Source organism: Diceros bicornis, chromosome 34 (assembly GCF_020826845.1).
Source record: "Diceros bicornis minor isolate mBicDic1 chromosome 34, mDicBic1.mat.cur, whole genome shotgun sequence".
Classification (NCBI taxonomy): domain Eukaryota; kingdom Metazoa; phylum Chordata; class Mammalia; order Perissodactyla; family Rhinocerotidae; genus Diceros; species Diceros bicornis.
In genome coordinates, this window is record NC_080773.1 from 15,273,098 (window position 1) to 15,287,360 (window position 14,263).

The 14,263-nt window shown below is 48.5% G+C and overlaps 1 protein-coding gene and 1 long non-coding RNA gene across 3 annotated transcripts in view; one reads left to right on the top strand and one right to left on the bottom strand.

Moving 5' to 3' along the window:
- AXL (AXL receptor tyrosine kinase) overlaps nucleotides 1-13,619 on the top strand; it is a 28,941-nt gene extending 15,322 nt beyond the window's left edge. For both annotated transcript variants that reach the window (XM_058529383.1, XM_058529381.1), the window contains 9 exons: nucleotides 209-300; nucleotides 2,168-2,263; nucleotides 2,421-2,498; nucleotides 3,988-4,080; nucleotides 4,483-4,604; nucleotides 5,232-5,341; nucleotides 8,148-8,307; nucleotides 8,852-8,988; nucleotides 10,840-13,619. In XM_058529383.1, coding sequence (XP_058385366.1) covers nucleotides 209-300; nucleotides 2,168-2,263; nucleotides 2,421-2,498; nucleotides 3,988-4,080; nucleotides 4,483-4,604; nucleotides 5,232-5,341; nucleotides 8,148-8,307; nucleotides 8,852-8,988; nucleotides 10,840-11,191 — 1,240 coding nt within the window. In that variant the 3' untranslated portion in view covers nucleotides 11,192-13,619. The remainder of the gene's footprint in view (nucleotides 1-208; nucleotides 301-2,167; nucleotides 2,264-2,420; nucleotides 2,499-3,987; nucleotides 4,081-4,482; nucleotides 4,605-5,231; nucleotides 5,342-8,147; nucleotides 8,308-8,851; nucleotides 8,989-10,839) is intronic.
- Nucleotides 7,185-9,981, bottom strand: LOC131396884 (uncharacterized). The gene is made up of 2 exons (XR_009216696.1): nucleotides 9,895-9,981; nucleotides 7,185-7,773 (listed from the first exon to the last, which is right to left on the bottom strand). It is a non-coding gene; the product is annotated as an uncharacterized LOC131396884 (long non-coding RNA).
- Nucleotides 13,620-14,263: the final 644 nt, after the last annotated feature.

Here is a 14,263-nt window from a genome sequence, read left to right on the forward strand (position 1 = left end):
GAGAGATTACCAGGAATTGGAATGGTCAAGGGTCTGGAGAATGAATGGAAAGCAGAAGGTAGCAGTTCAAGGCATGCTCAGCAAATGCTGGAGGAGAGGGCAGGCAGGGCCTGGGGTTGGGATGGTTCTCGCTCTCACTGCTGGTGGAAGGGGGGGGTGGGTTCCACATAGTTCTGCTCTGTCCTCACCTCCTCCTCGTTCCCCCCAGAGAGGTGTTTGAACCAACAGTGGAGAGGGGTGAGCTGGTGGTCAGGTACCGCGTTCGCAAGTCCTACAGTCGCCGGACCACTGAAGCCACCTGTAAGTGAACCCCATGCCTCCCTGCCCTGGTTTGGGGTAATGAGTGTAGAGATTTAGGCCTGCTGGGCTTCTGTAGATGCATGAGTCAAAATTTTCGAAGGCCCTGGAATAATAGGATGTGAGAACCACAGACTCTAAGAACAACGGAATTGTGGAACCACACAGAACCTTAGAATAATAAAATCTCAGACACAATATATCTTAGAAACACCAAACCTCAGAGTCATAGGATCTTAGAACAATGTAATCATGATGATGATTATGATAAAGATGATGATGAAGAAGAAGATGCTGCTGATGAAATAATGTTGAGAAGTGATGATGGCGATGATGATAACAGCCAACCCTAGCACTTCCTATGTGACAGGCCCAGGTCTAAGCACTCTATACCTATCACTTAATCTAATCCTCACAACAACCCAGTGAGGTAGGTACATTATCCCCCCCCACTTCACAGATGAGGAAGCTGTGGCATAAAGTGGTTCAATAACTTCCTCAAGGCCACACAGCTTGTAAGTTGGAGAGCTGGGATTCGAACACCAGCAGTTTCACTCTGAAGCCCATCTTCTTAACTGCCTCTTGTAATTATAGAATGTTGGAGAGGTAGAATCGATCTCGGTTTGAAAAATTATAGGCTCAGTAGTATAGACCCTTAGAATCTTGAAAATCATAGAATCTTAAAACTATCGACTTTCTGTTAGAGGACTGTGGAGTTATCGAGGGTCCCATCTTTCCAATTGGGGAAACTTAAATCCAGAAAGAAAAGGGGCAAATCTAGGTCTCTTCCTAGGACACACAGAAAAGGCTGCCAGGGCCCCAGGGAGATGTCCAAGAGTCTGGGAAAGACATTTACTTAAGAGGAGAAGGAAGAGGAAGCAAGGGGGTCACAGTGATCTAATGGAATACTATGCCGCAGCAGTTCTCAAAGTGTGATTCGAGTCCCCGGGGGTCCCCGAGACCTTTGCAGGGGGTCCATGAGGTCAAACTATTTTCATAATAACACCAAGACATTATTTGCCCTTTTGCACTCTCCTTCTCTCACGAGTGTTCAATGGAGTTTTCCAGAGGCTTCGTAATGTGTGATGATGTCATCACTCTGATGGTTGATGGAACGTGTGCTCGTGTATTCTTGTGTTTTAAAAATCTATCCATTTTAATTCTGAATACAATAAATATCAATATAGATAACCCACATAAACAAAGGCTCTCAGCAGTCCTCAATAATTTCAAGAATGTAAAGAGATCCTGAGGCCCATAAGCTTGAGAACTGCTGCTATACAGCAATGAAAATGAATAAATTACAGCTACACACAACAACTACATTACAACTATCTCATAGACATCATATTGAGTGAAAGAAGCCAGACACAAAAGAGAACATAGTAAGTGATTCCATGTTTATGACATCCCAAAATAGAGAGGACTCATCTGTGGTCAGAGAAGTCAGCAAAGTGGCTACCCTGCGAGGGCAGGCCATGGTCTGTTCTTGACCTGGGTGCTGGTTATACAGTTGTGTTTGGTTTGTGAAAATCCACTGAGCTGCTCACTATGACTTGTGCAGGTTATACTTTAATAAGAAGTTAAGAAATATTTTTAACAACTGGTAAGGCAGGATGCTGACCAATCAGGGTGCCTACTGGAGCAAGATTATGTGGCAAGCTTTAACCTCTTAGTTGCTACTCTGGGGAAGATTCAGGGGGTCTAGAAGAGGAGCTAGGGTGGGGGTGGGGGGTGCTTAGGGCAGTAGCTTTTTTTGAACGAATGCAGAAGTATTTTGGTATTTTAACAAGTATATTCCTATCGGTGAGTGTCGCCTGAATGTCAGCCCTGCTCCATGTCTCTGTCCACCCCACCTCCCTCAATACAGTGAACAGCCTGGGCATCAGCGAAGAGCTGAAAGAGAAGCTGAGGGATGTGATGGTGGACCGGCATAAGGTGGCCCTGGGGAAGACCCTGGGAGAAGGTGAGTCCCCCCAGCACACACACACACACACACACACACACACACACACACACATATGAGCCCTGAAGTCCTTCACTTCCTCACCCCCACCCAACCACAGGAAATGCAGTCCCCACAGGCCCACCTGAGGTCAGTGTCTCCCTTTGGTCCCCCACAGGAGAATTTGGAGCTGTGATGGAGGGCCAGCTCAACCAAGACGACTCCGTCCTCAAGGTGGCTGTGAAGACAATGAAGAGTGAGTCTGTGCATGCGTGTGCACACATGTGGGACCCCCATCCCCTAACCTCAGACGCCTTCCCTATGCCTCTAAGGAGGGAGAAAAGCAGAAAAGTTAATAGCAAATTAGCCCTAGCATAGAACCTCAGTGTTTCCAGACAGGAAATATTGTCCTTGCCAGGTATTTCAATAGAAGAAATTTAATATAAGGAGACTACTGCAAACGTGTAGGAAGGACTGAAGGAACAATGGGGGGCAGTGAGGCAACCTAGACATTAGCAGCAGCAGTACTATCACTTCCACCCCTGGGCCTGAAGGGCAGAGGGAGGAAGTGGTGTTACCAGAGCCCATGGCCAGGGATACCTGGTGGGATTGGGGAATCACAGAGTTAAGAGCTACGTTGTGAAAGCTTGAAACACAAAGGAGACACAGCCACCACCAAGGCAATACTGGAAAGAGAGAGAGTGGAATACCCTGGCTTTTCCCCGCCTCCCGTGCACCTGCCAATCTCCCATCGGTTCTTCCTATTGGCAAACTCCGACAGGAAATCATCTGGAAAGGGAGCCTGGGAAATGTAGTTTTCAGGGGCCAGCCCCCTGTGATACATAGCAGGGCAGGGGAAACTCCAGAATGAGGCACACCTGGCTTCATCATTTATCAGCTGTGTGATCACATGCAAGTGACTTTCCCTCTCTGAGCCTCCCTTTCCTCATCTGGAAAAAAGGATCATAATGTCCCTACTTTCTAGGGTGTTGTCAGGCAAAGCACTTAATGCTGGGGGTGGCAACAGTATGTGTAATAAACGTGGACTGCAACTATATTACTTACATCATCAGAGACGGCAGGAGCCAGTCCAGGGTCACACAGCACTGGAAGTCCAGGGCCAAGTCCTTTCCACACAGGGAAGTATAGAGGGTCAGGCTGGGGCTGGAGGTGAGGGAGGATTGATCCGTTCTGAATCACGGGGGCTAAAAGCATGGGCTATGGAGTCATCGCTCTCTCACTCATTCATTCATTATGGAGCACCTCCTATGTACCAGGTTGTGTTCTCGACCTGGGTTTGAATCCCAGCTGTGTGACCTTGGGCAAGCCACTTTGCCTCTATGAGCCAGTGTCCTGTGTAAAACAGGGATAATCCGGGGCTCATATGGATCCCCAGGGCTGTGGGAAATGTGCTGGGAGCAGCCTAGCATGGTGTGAGCACATGGACCCCAGAGCCATTCTGCTTGGGTTTGAATTCTGTGTATTCCACTTGCAAGCTGTGTGTGCCTATGTAGGTTCCTTAACCATTCTATGTCTTGGCCTTCCCTTCTTTAAATAGGGATAATAATAGTAGCACCTCAGGGGATTAAATGAGTTAATATATGTAAAGTGCTGAGTATAGCACCTGGGAATTACTAATCATGTTTGATGAAGATGATGATGATGATGATGAAGGAGAGCAGGAGGAGGAGGAGGGAAAGAGTCCTCTCCCCTGCTCCCCAATTCACCTTCCTCTCTCTCTCAAGTTGCCATCTGCACGAGGTCGGAGTTGGAGGATTTCCTGAGTGAAGCCGTCTGCATGAAGGAATTCGACCACCCCAACGTCATGAGGCTCATCGGTGAGGGGGGCGCCTTTAGAGGGTCCAGGTCCCATGGAGGCCACACCAGAGGGATGACCCCTCCCTCAGGCACTGGGAAAACTAAACCTCCAGGCTCCCTGCTCCCCCCTCCCTCAGAGTCAGCAAGCCCCTCCCTCCTTCTACTCTCTCTCAGCTTGGAATGTGACCTCTGACCTTTCCCAGAAATAGCTGAGGTCCCCAGGAGGGCTTGGGGAAACATCCCTGGGAACTGTGCTGGAAATGGCTCCTCTGAAGCTTGGTCCCTGCCACCCCCCCACCCCACCCCACCCCACCCTGGCAACAATGTGGAGGCCAGATTTGAGGGGGAGACACAGAGCTGGGAGAGGGGATGGCTTCCCCTTCTGCCCAACTGGAGTGACAGGGCTGCCTGGCCGGGCTCAGGCGTCTGTTTCCAGGGTTCCGAACGAGAGGGCTTCCCGGCACCTGTGGTCATCTTACCCTTCATGAAACATGGAGACCTACACAGTTTCCTTCTCTATTCCCGGCTCGGGGACCAGCCAGTGGTGAGGGGCATTTAATCTTCTGGTCCACAAGTATTCATTGAACGCCTACAAGGGACCCAGTGCTGCTCAGACACTGGGAGGACCATGGTGACCAAGAGCTTGCTCTCATCGAACTGTCTGCCACTGGGGGGACCAGGCAATAAACAAGTTAACAAATAAATAAGCAAGATAATTTAAGTGCTAGGAAGGAAATAGAGCAGGACGAATGATAGGGAGGCTAGGCAGTTTGTTTGGGTGGACAGGAAAGGTCTCACTGAGGAGGTGACCTTGAAGGAGGAGCCAGCTGGCAGGAGATGAGGAGATCTGGGAGGAATCAGTCCCAGCAGAGGGCACAGCGTTGGCAAAGGCTCAGAGGTGGGAACAAGCATGGCTTGTCTGAAGAGCAGCAAGGAGGCCCCTGGCTGGAGCCTATGTCAAGGCCAAGAACAGTAGGACATCAAGTTGGAGAGGAACGCAGGAGGGGGTTATATAGGGGGTTATACAGGGCCTTGTTGGAAAGGGGTTGGATTTAATTCTTGGAGCCTTGGGAAACCATTGCAGAGCAGAGCCAGGCACACAGAGGAAGGGAGGAGGGATGGATCTCGGGGACTGTGCTGACTTCTCTTCCCTCCTGCCCTGGCACCCTAGTTCCTGCCCACTCAGATGCTGGTGAAGTTCATGGCAGACATTGCCAGTGGCATGGAGTATCTGAGTACCAAGAGATTCATACATCGGGACCTGGCTGCCAGGAACTGCATGTGAGTATCAGGCATTCCACGGACCCTCCCTGCCTCCTTCAGAGAGTTCCTTCCCTCCTTCCCAAGATGCAAGAGGGGGCAGGTCAGAACTCAGGACAGGGATAGAGAAGTCAGCAACGGGGTTGGGGAAGGCTTCCTGGAGGAGGTGGGCGCTGAGCTGAGATCCTAGAGTATTTGGATGTGGAGAGAGAGGAGGCAAGAGGGTGGGCTCAGTGGGCAGCATGAGGTGAGCAAAGGGATGGAGATGACCGATGCGAGTGGTAACATTTAAGCCTCATCTCTGTCCACCTCTACGCTGAGTGTCTTGCCTAGGGCTGCCCTTGGGAAGGGGCCAGATTGGATAAGGAGACCACACCCCCTGCCAATGCAATGGAAAAGCAGAAAAATGGGCCAGAACTAGGGCTAAGGTGAGGGTGGGGTGTGTGTGTGTGTGTGTGTGTGTGTAAACACAGGCTTAGAATATCAGCCTCGTTACAATGTTGGGCTCATAGAAATTGGAGCTGGAGAATCAGAGAATCTTCTCTAAAACATGTAAATGTTCACAACTCTCGGGAATATGGAAATTTCTTTATTCCCCTCAACTTTTATTTTGAAAAACCCAGTCCTACAGAAAAGTTGAAAGAATTATACAGTGAACATCCGTATAGCCTCCTTGTTGGGGTTTTGTCACATTTCTCCTCTCTTCTCTTTCTCTCTCTCTTCTCAACTATTTGAAAGTAAGTTGCTGAGATGGTGACACTTTACCCCTAAATCTTCAGTAGGTATCTCCTAAAATAAGGACTTAGTCCTAAACAATCACAATTCTGTTATCACACCTAATTAGATAAACAATAATTCCATTACATTACCTAATACCCAATCCATATTCAAATCTTTCCAGTTGTCCTATGAAATGTACATTAGGGCTGTTTTTTTCCCCAAACCAGGATCTATGCAAGGTTCCCGCATTGCATTTGGTTGTTATGCCCCTTTGCTCTCTTTTAATCTAGAATAGCCTCCCCCACTCCATCTTTGTATATTTTTATGGCATATTCTTTTGGAAAAGATCAGGCCAGCTGTCTTGTAGAATGTCCCATATATAAGATGTGTCTAGGGGCCGGACTGCTGGCATAGTGGTTAAGTTCGCGTGCTCCACTTCAGCGGCCCGGGGTTCGCAGGTTCGGATCCCAGTGCAGACCTTCATACCACTCATCAAGCCGTGCTGTGGCGGTGTCCCACATACAAAATAGAGGAAGATGGGCACGGATGTTAGCACAGGGCCAATCGTCCTCAGCAAAAAGAGGAAGATTGGCAACAGATGTTAGCTCAGGGCCAATCTTCCTCACCAAAAAAAAAAAAGGAAAAAAAAAGATGTGTCTGTTTCTTTGTGGTGGCATTCGACTTGTTCCTCTGTTCCCTGTATTTCTGGTTAATTGGAAAGTAGATCTAAAGGCTTGAATAGACTCAGTCAAAATGGAATTCCTTTATTTCTGTAACTTGGGCTGATCCTAGTCAAGCCCCCAGTGTAATAATGACACTGAGAATAAGAGTGGACTATCAACTGTTACACACCTATCATGCTTTCTTTTAAGTTGTTAAAATACTGAAATACTTTCTCACCAGTTGGCAACTGGCCACAGCTCCAAGCCTCACGTGCTCCAAAGCCACCAGCTTAGATGCCTGAGCATTACCCATCTCTGTCCCCCACCGTGATCCTCTGGACCTCCCCTGGACCCAGCAGTTAAAGGTTAACTCCTGGCATATCAGGGGCCTCCAGGGTCTGTTTTGATTGGTCATTGCTCAAGCCCAACCCCCTGGCTAGAAATGATCAATTCTTAAAAAAATAGAATCCCAGAAACTCAGATGCAAGAATCCGAGAATCTTCTATTTATGTAAAGCACAAAAACAAGCAAAAGTAATTCATGCTGTTAGAAGTGAAGATTGTGGTTACCCTTGGAGGGGTAATTACAGGAAGAGAGGTTTGGCAATGTGTTTCTTTCTTTTTCACATTTAAAAAAAATCCGTGTGTATTTTACGTACACTAAAATATGCACATCTTATATGTGCAGCTCGATGGATGTTTACTTGTCTATAGACCCACATAAACAACCAGATAAAGATAACAAAGATAAACAACAGATAAAGAACACTTTTAGGCCCCGGCAGCCTCCCTCGTGCCCTTCCCAGTCACTGCCCCCAAGGGTTAATCACTGTTCTGGATGGACGTCTGTCACCATCAACTTCTGTCACCTGTTCTTAAACATCATATAAATGGAATCATGCAATTTGTACTCCTTTGTGTCCTGCTTCTTTCACTCAGCATGATGTTTTTGAGATCAATCCATGTGGTTGTGCGTATCAGTAGTTCTTTTTCTTTGCTGTGTGGGATTCCGTTGTACAGATGTCCCATGACGTTCTGTTTCTTAATCTGGGTGCTGGTTACATGGGTGTGTCTGTGAAAATTCCATCATGAGAGCTGTTCACTTAAGATTTGTACGTGTTTCTATATATATAGTATACTTCAAGAAAACAGTTTCGTTTTTTTAAATCAGAGAATCAAACCCAAAGAACCTAGAAAGGCCTTTAGAGTCTGGCAAAAAGCCAGAGCTGGGAAGGCCCTCAGCAGCCCTTTGTCCCGCCCTCATTTTACAGAGGGAACAAGAAGTAACGCAGTTCTCTCCTGGTCTGGGGCGAGCTGGGGAGATAGAGCCCCACCCCCAAGCAGGACTGCCAGGGTAGGAGATGGAGAAGTGTCTGACAGCGAGGGCAGGCTTCCTGGAGGAGGGAGCCGATGCCATGACCCTGTCCCTCTCCCCAATCTGGGTAGGCTGAACGAGAACATGTCCGTTTGTGTGGCGGACTTTGGGCTCTCCAAGAAGATTTACAACGGGGACTACTACCGCCAGGGACGCATTGCCAAGATGCCAGTCAAGTGGATCGCCATTGAGAGTTTGGCTGACCGCGTCTACACCAGCAAGAGTGATGTGGTATGTGCGCCCCCTACTGGAGTGGGGAACAGGGGGTGGGTGTGGCCTGTTCATCTCACACTGCACTGGGCTCACAGGGACGGAGGGGCTTCCCCGCACAGCGGCCTGTCCACGTGGGCTAGGCATGTCTGGGGGTGTGGTGGGCATCTGTGAACAGTGGTGTGGACATGCTGGGGATATGCACAGGCCCATGTGTGCATGGTGGCAGGTTCATACATGGGACCTGTGAACAGTTTGGGTTAGGAGAGGCAGTGGTAAATATGTGTACATGTGTATAGCCAGGGTGTGGAGGATGAAACATGAGATCATGTGTCCCTGACGTGTGTAAATGTGTGCATGGGTGAGCATGTCTATGCGTGCACGAAAGTTAACTCTATGAATGTATACCTGTGCTAGAGGGTTTCTGTGAATAACTGTGATGCACCCACAAAGATAGCTCTGCACACATGTGCATATAAGTGTGGGTGTACCCATGAACCTGTGTTTTGGGGGTTGTCTTTGTACAGGAGAGACCCTCTAATTCCCTCTCCCTTCCCCCCCACAGTGGTCCTTTGGGGTGACAATGTGGGAGATTGCCACACGGGGACAAACCCCATATCCAGGAGTGGAGAACAGCGAGATTTATGACTACCTGCGCCAGGGAAACCGCCTGAAGCAGCCTGTGGACTGTCTGGATGGACTGTGAGGACCATTAGGACCCCCCCACACCCAATCCCAGATTTCATTCCAAAACCCTGAGCACCCCACGTGGCCCCGACATATCCAGGACCTCCTAAAACCTGCACAGAATCCCTCAGATCCCACAGAATCCCTTCGGGGGCAGGAGGAATCCACCCACCCCTCACCAGTGCTCTGCAGGACCACTGCTAGCCAACAGGGTGCAAATTAGCAAAAGGTGCCCTTTCCTCCTTTGCCTTGTGCATGGAATGCAGACTGGATCAGCCCCCTCGGCAGGTGTCCATGGGCAATGAATAACCTGCACAACCTTACCTGGGGGACCTTCCTCTGAGGCCCCCCTCCCCCAAAATTCTAATTCATTCCAGTCTCCTGAGCACCCATGCTTCCCCTAGATGGTCTTCAACGCCCAAGACCCTCTGCAAAACCCTCCAGTTTGTTATATTGAGCTTCTCCAAACTCTCAGGTCTCCTCTGAGATGTTCTCAGGATCCTCTAGAACAGTACTTGTCAAACTTTGCCTTCTCACAGCACACAGAGAAGAGCAGAATATTTATCCAGCACTTTGGGGGTAAAGAGAAGATGTTGCTTAGATCAGGAGGGGACAGCCTGAGGTTTCAGACTCCCCAGGTCCTCCTTGGGTGCTCCATGAGCTTAGGGAAGTGAGAATAATAGCTAACATTTCTACAGAATTTACTAGAAGGCACTGTTTTTGGTGTTTTGCATGAATTAATCCATTTGGTCCTTACACAGCCATGTAAGGTAGATAGGTACCATTACTATTCCCATTTGGAGATGAGAAAACTGAGGCCCACAGAAAGGGGGAATCACTTGCCAAAGGCTGCACAGCTGATGTATTAGTTATCTATACCCCAAAATCCAGTAGCAAAAAAAGAAAACAAGCATTTATTACCTCACGTAGTTTCTGAAGTTCAGGAGTCTGGGAACAGCTTAGCAGGGTGATTCTGGATCAGGATTTCTAATGAGGTTACAGTCAAGATGTCAGCTGGGGCTGCAGCCATCTGAAGGTTGAGAGTGGAAGGTTGCTTTCGTGGTGGCTCACTCCTCAGTTCTTCAACATGCAGACCCCTCCATAGTGCTGCTTGAGCTGCCTCAGGACGTGGCGGCTGGCCTCCCCCAGATGAGCATTGCAAGAGAAAGAGCAAGGAGGAAGCCACAATGCCTTTTACAACCTAGTCTCAGAAGTCACACACACCGTCACTGCTGCCGAGTCAGAATTGAGTCACTAAGTGCAGCTCACACTCAAGGGGAGGGAAATTAGGCTCCATCTTTTCAAGAGAGGGATGTCAAAGAATTTGAGCACTATTTTATTTTATTTTATTATTTTATTTTGTATTTAATTTTAATTTTTTGTGTGTGAGGAAGATTGTCCTTGAGCTAACATCTGTGCCCATCTTCCTCTATTTTGTATGTGGGATGCCGCCACAGCATGGCTTGAGGGGTGGTGTAGGTCCACGCCCGGGATCCAAGCCCACAAACCCTGGGCTGCCAGAGTGGAGTGTGCAAACTCAACCACTCTGCCATGGGGCTGGCCCCAGGCACATATTTTAAATTGCACAGCTTGCAAGCCTTTGATGCCAGAGACACATTGGGAAGCTCTGCTCTAGCAAACCCTCACTAGAACACCACCCCATACCCAGAGAGGTTTCCCAAGACTCTTTCCAGCTCCTGAGTCTCCCAGGATCCCCCCTCAGAAACTCTTGAGAATTCCCAAATCCCCATAGATGCCCCCAAACTGCTATGGTTCCCTCCAGTCCCATGAAATGCCCCCAGACTCCCAGAATGTTCCCCTTCTGAGCCCCTGCTCAGTCTCCCACCCCTGACTTTGCTGCCCTAGGTATGTCCTGATGTCCCGGTGCTGGGAGCTAAACCCCCGGGACCGGCCGAGTTTTGCAGAGCTGCGGGAAGAGCTGGAGAACACGCTGAAGGCCCTGCCCCCTGCCCAGGAGCCGGACGAAATCCTCTATGTCAACATGGATGAGGGTGTGGGTCATCCTGAACCACTTGGAGCAGCTGGAGGAGCTGACCCCCCAACCCAGCCTGACCCTAAGGATTCCTGCAGCTGCCTCACCGCGGCTGAGGTCCATCCTGCTGGACGCTATGTCCTCTGCCCTTCTACAGCCTCTGGCCCCACCCTGCCTACTGATAGGGGCTCCCCAGCATCCCCGGGGCAGGAGGATGGAGCCTGAGACAACCCTCTACCTGGGACTCCCTCTCAGGACCCAAGCTAGGCACTGCCACTGGGGGACCCCCCTCCACTTTCCCGCTCCAGGCCTTACCCTCAACTGCAGCTCTCTCTTCCTACCTATTCCACTTCCATCCCAGATAGATCCTCCCCCTTTTCCATGCCTTTGTGTCCCCATGTGTAAAAGGAAGGGGTTGGACTGCAACCCCTAAGGGTCCTCCTAGGTCTAACATTCCAAGATTCTAGATTCTAAGGTTTAAAGAGTCTAGACTCAAAGGTTCTAGGTTTCAAAGATGCTATAAGTCTTTGGTTCTAAGGACCTGAAATTCCAAAGTCTCTAATTCTAAAGTGCTAAGGTTCTAGACATAGAAGTCCTAAGGCCTATATTCTAAGGCTCTGAGATTCTATGGCTCTAGATTTTTCTGGTTCAAAGATTCTTGATAAAGCCCACAAGATTTTAGGTTCTAAAGCTCTAAGATTCTAATTCTAGGATCTAAGACTCTAAGATTCTAGATTTTATTTTTCTAGGGTTCTGAATCCTTAGGGTGTAAGATTCTAGATTCTACAATTCTAAAAATTCTACAATTCTAGACATGGAGGTTCTAAGGCCTAATGTTCTAAAATTTGATATTCTAAGCCTCTTAGAGTGTAAATCTTCTGGCTGTAAGACTAGATCATAAGCCTTCAAGATTTTATCTTCTCAAGTTCTAAGATTCTAATGATGGCCAACTATAGGTCTAAGGCATTATGATCCTTGAAACTCTTGTTAGGAGATTCTGGATCCTAAAGGTCTAAGATTCTAGAATCTGCAATTCAAAAGTTCTAAGAGTCTAAAGATGGAGTTTCTAAGGTCTCATGTTCTAAGATGTGATGTTCTAAGACTTAGCCTAAGAACCTAGATTCTCTGTGTCTGAGATTCTAGATCATATGCTTCAAGATTCTAGATTATTAAACTCTAAGATTCTAATGTTGGTCTGTTCTATGTTCCAAGACACTTTAGACTCTATTGGTCCAAGATTCTGGATCTTCAGCATCTGAGGTATAAGTCTCTGCAGTTAATTGTGACTAACTAGATACCAAAGTTCTTACCATTTCTTTCTTTCTTTTTTTTTTTGAGGAAGATCAGCCCTGAGCTAACATCCATGCTAATCCTCCTCTTTTTGCTGAGGAAGACCAGCTCTGAGCTAACATCTATTGCCAATCCTCCTCCTTTTTTCTCCCCAAAGCCCCAGTAGGTAGTTGTATGTCATAGTTGCACATCCTTCTAGTTGCTGTGTGTGGGACGTGGCCTCAGCATGGCCGGAGAAGCAGTGCGTCCGTGCGTGCCCGGGATCCAAACCCGGGCCACCAGTAGCGGAGCGTGCGCACTTAACCGCTAAGCCACGGGGCCAGCCCTCTTATCATTTCTAATGCTGGACATCTTTAGGTTCTATGCTGCATTCTGCCTTTCTAGGATTTTAGTTATGGGTCTAAGATCCACAGTTCTAAATCTTAAGATTCTAGACACTGTAGTGTTAAGATTCAAATGTTGTAAGATTCTACAGGTCTACAGGCATAGAATTCCAAGGGACGATTCCAAGGTTCTAGCCTTATATTCTTCTGTGTGACCTTCCCCTTCTTAGCCACCTCTGCTTCCTCCTCCCTTCATGTGGGGGTGTGCCCCCTCAAGCCTGTGCAATGCATTAGGAATGTCTCCTTTCCCCAGGGGACAATCTTCCTCCTCTTGGGCCATGCTGCCCCCCTGAGCCAGTCTCTCATGCCCCTGTACTGAGTGTGGACGCTGGCGCCTCCAGAGGGGCCCAGATCACATAAAACTTTGTAACCACACTTCCGTCTCCTCTCGTCTCCACTCAGCTGTCATGTGGCCTCCCTCCCTGGCAACTCAGTTTCCCCTTCAGTAAAAAGAAGAGTTTGGTGGGGTCTAGGAGTTCTCCCCTCACTAAAGAGGGTAGAGATGAACATACACATAGACAAAAAGACACGCAAGCAAAGAAATGCAGACTCTCTGAAACCCCTGGCAAGGAATAGGCACAGAGATACTCACGAGGTCACACAGAGACACTCCTCCCCACAAAGTAACAGATACATGAATTAGTGGACATACTCAGGCACACCTGGTCACAAATACAAAGACACTGAAATTCAGACACATGAGTAACAGAGACACACAAAATTACACAGATACAAACATATTTATAAACATATGCACAGGCAGATACTCCCCAGGAATAGGGAGAAACTAGAGTAACACAGATACAGACACACAAAGAGTAAAGTGACACAAATACTCAGAGACATATAAAGTACAACAGGTACTCACAGACCCAAACGTTCAGATTCACATAGAAACACAGGCACAGAACACCTCCGATAATCACCAGCCCATAAAGGGACTCCTGCCAAGACAAGTCCCCTGTGTTTTGCACGCATCGCGGGCACACGTTCCTGGGTGTGTCCAGAGCAGATGGAGGAACCCTTGGCAGCGCCCGGACGCCCCCCGGTGGCGGCTCCTGAGAACCGAGAACAGTTCAATCCGGGCCACAAACTTTTTTAGAACAAATCATTCTGGGAAGCTGGGGGTAGAGAGGAAGTCGGACGTGGGCGTGGGGCGGGGTGTCTGGACTGAAACCTCTGGGCCCACGTGAGTGTCTGTCCCGCTTCTGAGTGGGTGCTGGGTGTATAGGTTGCCGTAGTGTAAGCTTGTGTAACTGTCCTGTGTGTCTTTATCTTTAGATGCCGCCTGCGTGTGCGGACCTTAGTGGGCACATCTACACTGCAGTTTGGTGTATTACCCCTTGAATTGATGCATCTGATCTGACTCACGGCCATTTGTTTATCTGTGTTGTGTGTGCCTTTGTCTAAATAGAGGTCGTGTGTGGCTTTTGTGGGCTGAAGGTATGGCTCAATGCGCAGCGGGCGTTTGCATTGTGTGTCTCGATTGTGCATCTTACAGAAGTTTTGAGTCTTTTCAGTTAGAGGCGACAGGTGGTGCAGCGTTAGACATTGTGAAACGCTGTGTGGCGTTTGTATTTAGCAGCGTGAGGCGTAACTACGGACCTGTGTGTTTGAGCTTGTC